This window comes from Myotis brandtii, unplaced genomic scaffold (genome assembly GCF_000412655.1).
Source record: "Myotis brandtii unplaced genomic scaffold, ASM41265v1 scaffold4553, whole genome shotgun sequence".
NCBI classification, from domain to species: Eukaryota; Metazoa; Chordata; class Mammalia; order Chiroptera; family Vespertilionidae; genus Myotis; species Myotis brandtii.
Genome location: NW_005367397.1, coordinates 55,553 through 69,507, shown reverse-complemented (window position 1 = coordinate 69,507; position 13,955 = coordinate 55,553). Strand labels below are relative to the sequence as shown.

The 13,955-nt window shown below is 48.1% G+C and overlaps 1 protein-coding gene across 2 annotated transcripts in view; it reads left to right on the top strand.

The window, feature by feature from the left end:
• The window catches only part of LOC102263840 (melanoma-associated antigen 10), a 12,903-nt gene extending 5,633 nt beyond the window's left edge, over window positions 1-7,270 (top strand). Inside the window, exons 1-3 of one of the 2 annotated variants that reach the window (XM_014546747.1) lie at window positions 905-925; window positions 4,685-4,791; window positions 6,003-7,270. In XM_014546747.1, coding sequence (XP_014402233.1) covers window positions 6,077-6,817 — 741 coding nt within the window. In that variant the 5' untranslated portion in view covers window positions 905-925; window positions 4,685-4,791; window positions 6,003-6,076 and the 3' untranslated portion in view covers window positions 6,818-7,270. Of the gene's footprint in view, window positions 1-904; window positions 926-4,684; window positions 4,792-6,002 lie in introns of those variants that run through there. The other variant, XM_005875054.2, reaches the window with a different exon arrangement.
• Window positions 7,271-13,955: the final 6,685 nt, after the last annotated feature.

Sequence of the window (13,955 nt, the reverse complement as noted above, 5' to 3'; positions counted from 1 at the left end):
TACTATTTAAGGTATTTTATGCAAAGATACCTACTCTGAATGTACATGATTCATTATGTTACTCACTATTCTAATTCTAGTCTGTTCTTTATAAACTATTAAGATAGTAATTTTTGAAAAGCCAGCACTAACCCACCAAGATGGTTTCAGGTAATTATTAGCATAGACTCTCAATAACATACCTCAACTGCCCCAGCTTTTCCAAGGCAGTGGTACTCCCCCAAGGTTATTGGCATTTGTGGTCTGAATGTTTCCGATTTGTGCCAAGATATAGAGCATAAGTTTAAAATCTTTCTTACTACCTTCCCTGTCATCTGTGTCATACAGCCTACAGCCCCTCCCAACTTCCCTACTCCCCCATACTCCCACCCTAGACATAAGTGCCAGCTCATCACAATTTTCAATCTCCCTTAGGGCCTGATCAAATTTTATTGTTCAGATACTGTGGTTCATATTGTATTTGTTTTAAGACTTATTTTTTTACACTTTTATGACAGAATTGGCCCTGTGTCTTCAGGAAGGGAGAGGACAGGAGCAAGACAAACCCTTGTGTTCAGGGCTTGCTTTCAATAGATCACAGTGAGGGAACTGCTCTGCTACATACGAAACCCTGACACAGAAGCAGGTCTCTAGGAATGGTTTAGCACCAGGGGCCAATGGGGGCTAGCCAGCCAGGGGGAGGGGCCACGGGAGGTTGATTGTGGAGCGCACTGACCACCAGGGGGCAGCTCCTGCATTGAGCATCTGTCCCTTGGTGGTCAGTGCATGTCATAGCAACTGGTCGAATGGTTGTTCCAGTCATTCAGTAGTAAGCCTGATCAAATTTTATTGTTCAGATACTGTGGTTCATATTGTATTTGTTTTAAGACTTATTTTTTTACACTTTTATGACAGAATTGGCCCTGTGTCTTCACTGAGCAGCAAGGTAATTTCAAACAAGGGCTCCCCCATGCATTATAGGCTGTGCATGCAGAATGCCACAGCCTCATACTGGGTGGAAGAGAGGGATAGCAGAGCTCAGACAAGGTGGTGTCTACTCTAAAGGGGTTTGTGTCCTGGATGTCAATGGGAAAACATTACAGAAATCTGGTATCTAGGTGTTTTTTATTGTAGCTATATCACTTTTGATTTCTTCCTGGTTTTTGCATAGGTTGTTGTTTTTCTTGTCCATCTGGTTTATGAACTATACAATTACTCTGAATTATTTTTCTGTCATGTTGCATGCTTCTGTTTCACTTATTTCTTTTCTTATAAATTCCCTTTTTCTTTCTTCTGGGGATTGTTTTGTTGTCTCCCCATTCTAACTATCACTAGAAGGTTCAAATGCTGAGTTGCAGAGGCCTGGGCCATGTGCAGTGGGAGCTTCGCAACACCTGAGTATCACTGAAGAGCTCCGACACCAAGACATGTGGCTGCCTTGGGTTGGTGGGAGCCACGCTCTCCCAGGATCAGAGTCACTGGCGCTCAGTGTGGTCTCGTGCACACACCTAGAATCAGGGACCCTGCCTGCACCATGCTGAAAAAGAGACCCTGCTGGCGTGTGCCAAAAATCAGAGTTCCATAGCATGTGCCAGGAGTCTCCTTGTGCCCACGCTGAGTATCAGAATCTCTGTTTCTTGGTGCACCCTCACACAGAGAATTAGGGTCCCTCTGTGCGCATGCACTGAGAATTGGAGTCACTAGATCTTAGTGTGTGTTCGCTGGGAATCAGGGATCCCACGTGTGTGCAATGAGAAACAGAGTCAAGTCACTGGTGTTCAGTGCTGCCTCTCACATGGAGAATCAGGGTCCCCGGTCTGCTTCGGGGACCGGGTTGCACAGCCACCTTGTGTCAGCAGGACGTCCACTCCTGCACTGCGGGAAACAGACTTCCATGTGAGCTTTCCCAAAATCAGTCAGGTGGCAAAGCCACCCTGTGTGGCTGTGGGGTCTGGTCGCGCGATTGCATGCTGCGGGAAACAACCTCCCAGTGTCTGTGCACCCAGGCTCAAATTCAGGTAGCGCAGCCGCCCTGTCTGGGGGTGGGGTCTGGTTACTTGAGTGTACGCTGCGGGAAACAGCCTCCCAGTGTCTGTGTGCCCAAGCTCAAACTCAGGTAGCGCAGCTGCCCTGTGTGGGCAGGAGGCCTGCTTGCGTGGAGCGGATCTAGCAGTTCCTATGCCACTGCAGCAGGCCTGCATGGAGGGGGATGGGCTCTGTGGCTCAGAAATCTGCGGCTGGGATGTCTGGATTCTTGGTGTCTGTGGGTCTTCAGATGTGGTCACAGGTCTTTGTCCTGTGGCTGTAGGGTCCCGATTTGTGGTGGTGAGGCTAGAATCCTAATCTCAAGCAGTTTTGTTTTTCAAGATGGCGTGGTCTCTGTGCCCACATTGGCCACCCCCAGAATGTCCTGTCATTATTTCTTCAAATAGATTTTCTAATCCTTGCTTCTCTTCTTGTCATTCTGGCACCCCTTTTATGCATATGTTACTTCATTTCATATTGTCCCAAAACCCCCTTAGACTCTTCTCATGCTTTCTAATTTTTTTCTCCAATTGCTGTTCAGATTGGGTGTGTTTTTCTGCCCTGTCTTCTAACTTGCTAATTCAGTCCTCACCTTCTTCTATTCTACTATTGAAACTTTCCATTGTGTTTTTTATTGTAGCTATATCATTCTTCATTTTCTCTTGATTCTTACATAGGTTGTTGATTTTCTCATGCAGCTGGTTTACAAACTGTATGAACCTTACTCTGAATTCTTTTTCTGACATTGCATGCTGCTATTTCATTTAATTCCTTTTCTGGAAATTCCTCCTTTTATTTCCTCTGGGGGTTGTTTCTTTTTCTCCCTATTTTTGCTTTCACCAAAGGGTCCATGTGCCGAGTCGTGTGGAGCCTGTGTCTGAATCAGTGGGCTTGGCAGGAGGGTCGCTCACTCCAGGACTCACCAGAGGGCCCAGGTGTTGGGTAGCTGGGTAGGGCCTGTGGCTGAAGTGGCAGGATTGGCAGGAGGGAGGCATACTCTGTGGCTCACAAGATCCTGTGGCCAGGGAGTTTGGAGTGCCAGTGTCTGTGGGTCTGCAGATGAAGTAACAAGTCTTTGGCTGGAGTGGCTGTAGGGTCCTGTATGGTGTCTGAGGCCAGTCTGGGTGGTGGTAAGGCTGGGATCCTAGTCACAAAAGCTCTCCCCTTCAAGATGTGTCATTTCTGTGCCAGAGCCAGCCGCTCCAGTAGTGCTTGCAGGGGTAGCAGTGTCCCCCCCGCCCCCCCCGCCCCATCTATTATAGCCTGGTCTGCCAGCCCTCAAGACTCCGGCAGGATCTAACTGTCCCTCACTCACACTCACACACACACACACACACACACACACACACACACACACACACACACACCACATGTCCACACACTCCCCTTTTGCTCACTCATTCACTCAGTCACACTTTCTTCCCTCACTACCATCCTGCCAGCTGCCATCTTGACTCTCCCATCTATACTACTTTCAACAATAAAGATAAAAACTTTTAAAAAGTGTAGGGCCTCAGGTCCACAGAACAGAGCGTAGAGATGCTTCCCAGAGCCAAGTGGTATTTCAGGGCTTCACATCTGGGCCCATGAAACTCTGGGTTTTATTGTAATGAACAGGACCTCAGGTATGCAGAGGGAGGACCCAGGGCCTGCCAGAGTCAAGATGAGGACCTGGAGGGAAGACTGAGTGGATCCAGGAACCCCCATCTAGAGGCCCCACAACCAAGCTCACTCTTGGTTTTAGCCCTGGTAGGCGCCATGAATGCTTTCATGAATAATGTTCACTGACTTTCACCCCAGAAGTCTGAGAGAGGTGAGGGCCACATCAGAGAGGCTGGCTACAGGCCCATAGAGGGAAGAGGCCCAGTCTTGCATAGAATCAAATTATTGCCCTAAAAGAGGACTGAGGTCTCCCACAGAATCCAGATTTGCCTCTGCTGTCAGCACCCTGAGTCCTGGAGGCTGGGCTGTCTGGCTGAGTACCATTTCCCAGAAACCACCAGCCCCCATCACTTCAGAGAACTCTGGAGTCAAGGACAAGGTCAGAAAGGAGCAAGTTGAGGTTTTTAGTCATGGCCCAGTCTTTACCTGAAAACAAGGTGAGGATGAGAGGAAGGGTTAAACACTCCAAGGAATTTTTCAGTCCCCTGCTGGTAGCCTGGCTATCCCCTGGCTTGATTGCCTGATGTAATATCCACAGACTTCACTTGAGGTCTGTGAGAGGCCTTGATCTGTGAGGACCTGGGTCTGAGAAAAATGTGAGGTCAAGGGAGGGAAGTGTCTCACGATCTTCCAGGTGACAATGTGCTGACCTTTTGTGAAACCTGAATGTGCACTGTCTTCTCAGAAAGGGAAGGATGACACAAAGTCCAGATGTCCCCTGTTCTCAGACCGGAAAGAAGCATGTTGGCTTTAAGTGGCATGCTCTTTTCTATCATGGGCAGGAAAGTAGGGAGTCATCAAAGAGGAGAGGTTTTGGTGGGAGAGATCAAGAGTTCCAAGAGGAGGGCCTGGAAGAAGGGCAGGTCCTGGCAGGAGTAAAAGTGAATAATCTACAGGGGTACTTGGGCAATCAAACCAGGATAGAGAGCCCTGTCTCTGCTGCTAGACTTTTGTGATGTTGACAGGGGTAGGGATGATTTGGGTCATGGATATGAAGCTGCCTCACTTTGTTCTGTAGTCTCTTAGGGAGGTGAGGACCTTGGTCTGAGAGGACGACATCAGGTCATTTGAGGAAGTACTCCTGTTCAACTGAGAGCAGAGTCCTACGTCCTGCCAAGAGTCAAGGTGAGCTCCTTAAAGGTGGAGGGAGTGTAGCCCAATCTCCAGAACAAAGTGGGTGCCCCCCCCAAAATATTGTCTTTGCTTATTGTCAGCCCTGGAAACCCTGTGCAGGGCTTTCAGGCTGGGCCTCTTTCCATTTTCACCTCCATGGACCCAGGAATGGCAGGGCCTTGGTCTGCTGATCTGGACTCAAGCTAGGTGAGGCAGGAAGCCAGGCCCCAGAAGGGGCCATGGTGAGGACTGAGGGAACCCTTCACACCAGGACATGTGGAACCCATAGATTATGGCCACACATTGTTGTCTCTTGATGGCAATGATAAGCCCCTATACAGGTGCTACGAAATATGAGGACCTCTCACTTCTCTTAAGTTTCAGGGATGTGTGTTCTTGTTGTAAGAGTGTGATATCAGGAAAGCAGGGGGTGGGGTGGGAGAAGCAGGCCTTCAGTGGGTACAGAAGGATCCTTCCCCCATAAAGAGACTTTATACCACCCCACCCTACAGGACCACTGTCAGACCCAGTATCTCCAAATGTGCTAGCTGCACCCTGAGGAGTCTTCTTACTTTCACCTTCAGGATCTTAGGGGAAAAGTTGCCCAGGAGGAGAGACCCCTGTGAGACCTAAGAACACCCTTATAGAGTAGCCCTAAAATTCTCCATTTTCAGAGCCACTGAGGGTGTGTTTCTCAGCTGAGGATACTCACATTCCCCCTCTTCTTTTTTCATCCTCATAGGAGGCGTGAGGATACTTTCCCCAATTGATTTTTAGAAAGTGGAAGGGAGGGGGTAGAAAGAGAGAGAAAGAGAGAGAAACATTGATGTGTTAATGACACATTGATTGGTTGCCTACCACAAGCACCCAGGCCTGGAGCAGAGATTGTAACTGCAACCAAGATATGTGCTCTTGACCAGGAATTAAATGCTCTGGTGGGCAGGCTAATCCTCTAACCACTGAACCATGCCAGCAAGGGCCTCAGGTTCCCTCTCTTTATCCAACTGGTTGTTCCCCATGGCCCATCTCCTGCCCACAGTCTGGTTGATGCCCAACACGAATCATCATGCCTCTTGGTTAGAAAGGGATCTCTGTAATCTCAAGGAAGACCATCAGGACTCAAGGGAGAATCAAAGCCTGTTTGAAGTGTGGCTGTTTGGGAATGAGGACTTGGTTGTGTCTGCCTCCTTATCTTTGTCCCTCTCTGCCTTGTTCCCACGCAGCCTAGAGAAGGTGTGTGCTGCTGAGACAGCAAGTCCTCCCCAGAGCCCTCTGGGTTCCTGACTCTGCCTCTGCCATGGCGGCCCCGGTGTGTAGCCAGTCTGAAGATGAGGGTTTCAGCAGCCAAGATGAACAGGAGACAAGCAGCAGAGAGGACTCTGGAGATGCTGAGTCGTCACTCCATGATGCCCTATATTTGAAGATGACTGAACTGGTGGAGTTTCTACTCCTGAAGTATCGTGCAAAGCAGCCAACTACTAAGGCAGAAATGCTGAGTAGAGTCATAAGAAAGTATCAGGACCACTTCCCTGAGATCTTCAGCCTAGCCTCTGAGTGCATGCAGCTCCTCTTTGGCATTGATGTGAAGGAAGTGGACCCCAGCAACCTCACCTATGTCCTGGTCACCACTTTGGGGCTCACATATGATGGGATGGTGTCCAATGGGCAATCCATGCCCAACACTGGCCTCCTGGTCATGCTCCTGAGATTGATCCTCGCAGAGGGCGACTGTGCCCCTGAGGAGAATGTCTGGGAAGCACTGAGTGTCATGGGTGTGTGTGACGGGAAGGTGCATTGGCTCTATGGGGAGCCCAGGGAGCTCCTCACCAAAGTTTGGGTGCAGGAAAAGTACCTGGAGTACCGACAGGTGCCCAACAGTGATCCTGCACGGTACGAGTTCCTGTGGGGCCCCAGGGCCCACGCTGAGACCACCAAGTTGAAAGTCCTCAAGTTTTTTCTCAGGGATTATAGAAGGGATCCCAGATCTGTCCCATCCCTGTTTCAAGAGGCTCTGAGTGATGAGGAAGAGGGAGCCTGAGCCAAGTTTCTCCCAGGCATGTTTCAGGCCCACATCTGACATGATGTGAGGCCAATTCTTCACTGTGTTTGAGAAGAGGGTAGTCAACATTCTAGGTAGTGAGGCCCAGGGAAAGTTGGAGGAATAAGGGCTGTAGTATCTTTGGGTTTAGAAATTTATCCTTGATTTGTGTCGAAATTTTCAAATGTTGTTCCTTTCCATAGAACGTTTCATAAGCTTCAGTATCTAAGTTTGTGAATGACATTGACCATACATTTATTTGTACTATCTAGTTCAAAAGAAAGAGTTTTGCTATTGTGTAACACAAATTGGGACACTTTCCATCCTACTCTGTGATCCCAAACTAGATAATATGGCATTGGAAAAGGATTTCCTTGGAAATGTGAAAGAACTCATCGGTACAAACAATGGGTTCAAGAAACAAAAATAAAAGCAAAAGGTTGTTAATTCTTACTTCTGATCCTTTTTTGTCTGTCTTTCTATGAAACAAACTGTATAAGGATCCTTGGATTTGCTTGGTTCATTCAAGAAAGTGGAGGGATTTCATCTGAATAAAGATGGTTCAGTGGTTCATTTATCCCCAGACTGAGCCTATGTCCTCTGGAAGGCCCTGTATTAGTAGTGGGGACACCAACATAAGCAGGGCACACCCACCCACAGGATGATAGTTTAGGAGCCACAGTCATATGAGGAAAGTGGTGAGGTGTCCCCTAAGTTCTATAGAACAAGTAAAAGAAGGGGAGAGGCAGTGGGGCTCCAGGGGACAGCACTCAAGTGTAAATGGCTTGAGCCAGGGCAGTTTGGGGCTTTGGGAAGCTGTGTTTCCCTTGTGGGGGTTGATTGTAAAGAAGCTGGGTGGTGGCAGTGGCTAGACTCTGTAGATGGTATATATTGGATGTAAATGTCTGAAATGGAGAATTGCTCTGAATTTCCTTCTGGATCATGTATAAATCAGAGAGAAAAATCCACCCCAGTCAGGAAGGGAAGGGTGTCTTTCCTGTGCTTCTGTCTCATTTCAGAAGAACACAGTGAAGAGATAGGTGTTTTATCCCCATTAACTACAAGGATTTCCTGAGCAATAAGGATCGTGCTCCTTAAAACAATGCCCCTAAGTTACTGGACATGCACTCTTTTTGTTCTGGCCTGGGAAAGCCAGGGCTGATTCCATTGAATTGACAATTTATTACAGTTACCTTCAGTTTACCTCGGCCAACTATAACATGAAGGAAAATAGGTGGTTTTAATGGAAGGGTAGCTTCAAAGAGGAAAGAAGTTGGTATTGGACTGGAATTCTGGGGGCTTTGTGTTGATTGCATCCTGTTTTTGAGAGTCCACACCCTCAAAGAATAGTCTATCCTTTAGGAGGGAATTTCACCAAGCAGCCGTTTTGGCTCATTTACTATTTAGTTTCTAATTGGGCTCTGAGATCTTTGATTGACCAGAGAAACACATTTTCAAAGGAGAGATTGGTAGTGTCTGGGGTCAAAATTATACTAGAAATAACTATTAACTACTGTAAATCCAATATACACCAGTTTCCTTGTTCATGTACACTCAGAAATGTGGAAGGCAGCAGAGACTCACAGGTGGATATTGTGATCTTGAACAGGAAGAAAGGAGAAAATTCACAGCCTCATGAGATTTCAGGGGGTATTGCCATGGAAAGTGCAGAAAGGTCCTCTGGAATTAAGAGGGTGAGCTTTCTCTGCTGAGATGTGTAGAATGATTTGAAAATTACATGTAATGGGGGATTTGAAGCACCTTTCACACAGTAGTGGGGGGCACTGGAAAAAGGTGGAGAATTTCAAGGGAAATGTGACTTTCTGAGAAAGTCCTCCCAAAAATGAAGGGGATTTTGTCACCACAGATTACAGCAACTACATTTTGGAGCTTCTACCATGCAACTGTTGACTGGGAGATGTCAAGTGCTCATCCTCACCTTGTTTTCCTCTTCCCTGAATGAATGGGGACCCTGCATTGCCAGTCCTCTTGTACTTAGCAAGGGTTGTGTGATGATCCTTTGCCACTGAATGTTGAGCAGCAGCATTGTTTGTCACAGCAATTTCTACAGAAGGCGGCACAGGGTCTGCGGATTCATTCTCAAGCCATGAGAATGCAGACACAGAGCAGTGTGCTAGTTCACCCAGAGACTTAAGCCACGCACACTTTCCCTTGAGAAGTGAGATGCCAGATTGTGTGTCTTTAAGGCCCTGGGCAGGGATGGGGATGTTCAAAAGAGGAGCCGGCCCACTGGAAGCTGGCTGCACCCCAAGGCTCCTGAGCTGCTCCAATGTACCCCTCAGTGCTGTGATGAGTGGTGATTAGGAGGCCGGCTGCCAGCTGGCCCTGCTGGCATGGTGGTGTCCTCCTTCTGGGGCCCTGCCCATTGCCCCCATCACCACTGCTGTCCATTCTCTCTCCACCCTGGCCCCAGTCTGCACATCTTGGGGCTTTGCTCTGCCTGTGTCCCCAGTAATGATGCTCATGTGCAGTTATCTTCACATGACAGCCCCAGAGGAGTATCCCCTTTCAGCCAGTATGGTTCAGGCAAAACTGGCAGGATGTGAGATATCTTCCTGGTGAGTTTCCTAGTGATGGATAAATAATAATCATTGTCATGTGACCATGTGACTAATCACTGTGACTGCAAGTTATCTTCTATATATATAAAAGGCTAATATGCTAATTGTCCATCTAACCAGTGGCTATGATGCACACTGACCACCAGGGGACAGACGCTCAGTGCAGGAGCTGCTGTGATGCTCACTGGCCATTTACAGAGAAATGGCACCACAGACCTGCCGCCCACAAAGCAACACTCGGCTTCTCCCAAGTGGACACAGTCCCTGCCACCACCCCGGAGCAACACCCCACCAAATTGCAGCCAACGCTGCTGAGACCCCATTGTGAAAAATGTGGCCCACAGCCCAGCCCAGCCCAGAAACAGTGGCTGTGGGCACCGAGTAATGATGTCACGTAGCAACACCCAGCTTCCTCTCCCTAGGGATAACTAACCTTCTTGCAGTTTCTTCAGCCCAGGAACACAACTTGTTTTATAGCCAGGTGCAAACATTTCACACTTTAACCAACTGTCTGTGAAGCATTTTCCTGTGCCTCATCTCATTTGATCCTCACAAAAGTCCTGGAGTAGGTAGATAGGAGACTTGATGGAATCCTATTTTCTTTTCATTAGCCAGAAAAGGGAGATTTAGAAAGCTTAGAAGTTGACCCAACTGAAAAGAAGTAAGAAATGGCAGACCTTGAAAATGACTTCAGGTTTTTGTCACTGTGCAGACTATAGTCAAATACTGCTGCAGTTAAATATTTTACCCTTTGTTCTCCCTGCATGATCTACAATAATAATCTGCTTCATGTTGATATTTACTGCTGTGTTGCTGGCAGTTATTTGAAAAAGAAGTTGGGGTGCTTCACTGGGCTGGGAAAAGTTTAGCTAAATTAGAAAACAGGTCTAATTAAGCAAGTTTATCTATATGTATAAAGCTCTCGCTGGGGCCAATTGCACACATGTATTTCCATTTGTCACTGTCAATTGTGAATTTGGTTGACACTTCTATTATAGAGAAAGGGCAAATAGCAATATTAAAATATTTCTTCTAATTAATTTCCTTTCAATGTGCATGAATTCGTGCACCAGGCTACTAGTTTTCAAATAATTCCCATTGTTATGCTCAAATGCTTGATTAAACTGTTGGTCTTGTTCAGGTGATTATTAAGGGTTGGTGTCTGAGGATGAGGCTGAGGGCAGAGAGGGTGGCAAGAGTGCCTTGTCAGTCACCCACAAAACCAGCTTGGACCTTGTGTTCCAAACAGGCAATTTGAGCAGAGGAAGGTAGAAGATGGCAGGGGTGGTCAACAGGATGCCCCCTCCCAGGCCCCAGATACCTGAGAGCCAAGTGAGAATTTGGAAAGGACCTGGACAGAGGAGGGCTTTAGGGTCCAGTGATGCAGGCTTGGAAGATGCTCAGCAATCCCAGGAGAGTTGGAACGAGGAACACCCATCAGATTCCATCTGAGCTGCCCTGGACTGGCCTGTGGAAGAACTCAGGGCAGATGCAGCAGGAGATGAGCTGGAACCCTCGGGACATCATGAAATGAGTGTCCTTGGGACAAGTGCCAGGACCAGAACCCTGTGGGGCACTGCAGGATGAAAGTAGGAACACCAAATGCCCATTCCTGGAGGGAACTGATTGGTGTGAGATAGTGCTCACACAAGGAGGCTATGGACCACAGGGCAGGGACAGCTTGAACATCCTGAGAATTTCCCAGGTTCTTCAGGGAAGACTTTTCAGGGTACAGAAACCTGTAATGTAGCCTCTGGAAACACACATCACCCAGTTGTCTGGCCAGTCCTGATGAAGTTGGGGCAGAGTACACAGGAGCTTTACTGCCTATCAGCAGGAATGTTCTGACATTTTTTAGATGCCCTGAGCCTGCCCCGTGAGTGGCTGGTGTGATGAGTCTCAGCCATGGTCCTGCTCCCATAAGAAATCACCATTCCCCTGCCAGGACTATAGCCTGCTCTGAACTCCAGCCTCCTGAGCAATGTGCTGACTTCCTGCCTGGCTCTCACCTAACCTCCTCTGCAGGAACTATGTGTGGCAGCTGTCCTGGGAGAGTAATTGGTCCCAGCTCTTAGCCTGTCTTTGGTCCCTTTGCTGGGATTTGGCATAAGGATAGGGGTGGGCTCATGGCAGGGTGGCAGGATGTAGTGTGTGACACCAGTGGGTATCCACAAGGCAGAATCAGGCAAAGCCATGTTTGCCCAGCACCAGAGATCCTATCCAAAAGGGTCCCATAGACACCTCCTTGTGGATGCAAGAGAGTATAGTCCCTGTGGGTACTGTGCAGGAGACTGCTGACCTGCCATGTGCCTGACCTCCAGCATGCCCAGAGGTGTGAGCCACAGGACAACTTTGCTTTCCTTGAAATCACAGCAAATTTGAAGCAGTGCGGTACAAATACTTCTGGAAAATTGGGTATGTGAGGCCTTGGTTAAGTCCTATTATTGTCATATATCCTCATGGACAGGGCTGTATGCTCTCCTTGGCAATTTGGTTTGTCAGAGCAAAAGAATACATGGACAATTTGTTGTGTATTCGTGTCCTATTCCCTAGGCCAGTGGTCGGCAAACTGCTGCTCAGCAAACCGTGGCTTGCGAGCCACATGCGGCTCTTTGGCCCCTTGAGTGTGGCTCTTCCACAAAATACCGACTTCTGCACATGGGCCACGAAGTTTCAATTGCACTGTACATGCACGCCCGCACGTGGTATTTTATGGAAGAGCCACACTCAAGGGGCCAAAGAGCAGCATGTGGCTCTCGAGCCACAGTTTGCCGACCACTGGCCTAGGCTAAACAGTACCCGCTGACGTGGTCATCTCTGGGCCCACTGTGGTCCTTCAGAGCAGAGGGTTCAGCTGTGTGACTCCTTGTAACCTCACCAAAGTAGTACCTGCCATCAAGGCTCTGGAGACACTGACAGCTTGCCTGGTCTCTGTGAAACTCTTGAAAGGGCAACAATGCCTATTATTCAAGTGTCTTATCAGACAAACAATTTTACTCCTTATTTCCTTTTTGGGGTGAGTCTGATGGTAATTAAGATGGCACTGGCCACTGTCAAGTACCTCTTTCTAGCTGCGTGTGCGTTGCAAGTTCAGCCAGACCCCCCAGTTGCATCTTTACTCCTACATCCTTACTAGCTGGGTGGCTCAGGGCACATTCTACAAGCTTTTCTGTGCCTCAGCATTCTCTCCTGTATTTAAATGTTCATTGGGAACCTCCTAAGGGTTGGTTGACTCTGCCTGAAGGATAGGCAGGGGAGGTGGACCCAAAACTCTGGTGCTTCAGCAGTTGACAAACTTGATTTAGATTACTCATCCTTAAAACAAGCTCATATAATAATACCCATTTCCCAGTGGGTTTGGGAAGCCAAATTACTACTTGTGAAATGTTTTCAAGTTCTCAGAAGAAAGGTGATACATCACAGCAAAGTATGACTATCATAATTGTGATCTTCTGAAGCTGCCTCAGGGCTAACCTATATAAAATTGCCATTCATGAAATTGTGGTATTGTAACAACGACTATTATCCATAATACCAGAGTAATGTCTAAAGTATTGCTGTGTTCATGGAAAACTTAAATAATCCAGAAGGAAATGAAGAAGGTAGACTAAGTCACCTGTTGTGAGCTTGTCCTGCTCTCCAATTCCAAAAGTAAATAGACTCCCTGAGGAGGTAGACAACTGTAAGAGCACCAAACAACAACAGCATTCTTAGGGCACCTAGTGTGCATCATGCAAGTTGTCATAGAATGTTCCCAACAAGTTTAGAAAGTAGGTTTTATTATCTCTGCAGAGGAGAAAAATTGAGGCTCAAAGATGTTGACTTGTCCAATGAAGATGAACCTGGCAGTTGAAATAGATGGTCTGCAATGGGGAAAGAGGCCAGATGTAAGGTGACCAAAAAGTCTAGGCAGGAGCCAAGGAGTCTCTGAATTAGGTTAGCAAAGCAAGGATGATTCCCAGATTTCCAGTTTGGGCATCCCCGAACCCCCACCCGTGAATGTCTGCTGCTAAAGGAGAAAGCAACCTATTAGGGGTAGGCCTTAGGGAGGGAAGATGACTTTGGTGCAGGGTAAACTGAGTTTGGGTAGGCCAGCATATATCCCTTTGAGCTGGTCTGCGCCTTGGGAGGGAAGTTGAGAAGCAGACGTTGGAGTCACTGACACATCTGAGTAGTGAAGCCTGGGATAAGATCGCCAAAATGCAACTTCTCACCTTTGGCCACTTCTTCCCTTTCCCTAGGAGGCTCAGTACTCAGTAGCAGAAATGTCCAGAAGGCAGCATGGGTCAAGGCAGGTGCCCTGGAAGACCTCACTGCAGGCCTCCTAAGCGGCCGCTCCCTCCCCGCAAGTCTGCACCTAGTCAGCGTCCTCGTTGGGCTCTTCGCCCCTCCCTAGGACCCTGGTCTCCACCAGCCTCTAGACCCCACAGTCTCCTCAGCCCGCCAGGAAGGGAAAGGGTCAAGGACTGGCATAGCTCAAGACTCAGGCTCTTCACAGGGTCGACGGGCGGGGCCTAGGGCGCATGCGCGACTGCTGTACGGCATCCCGGAAGGAG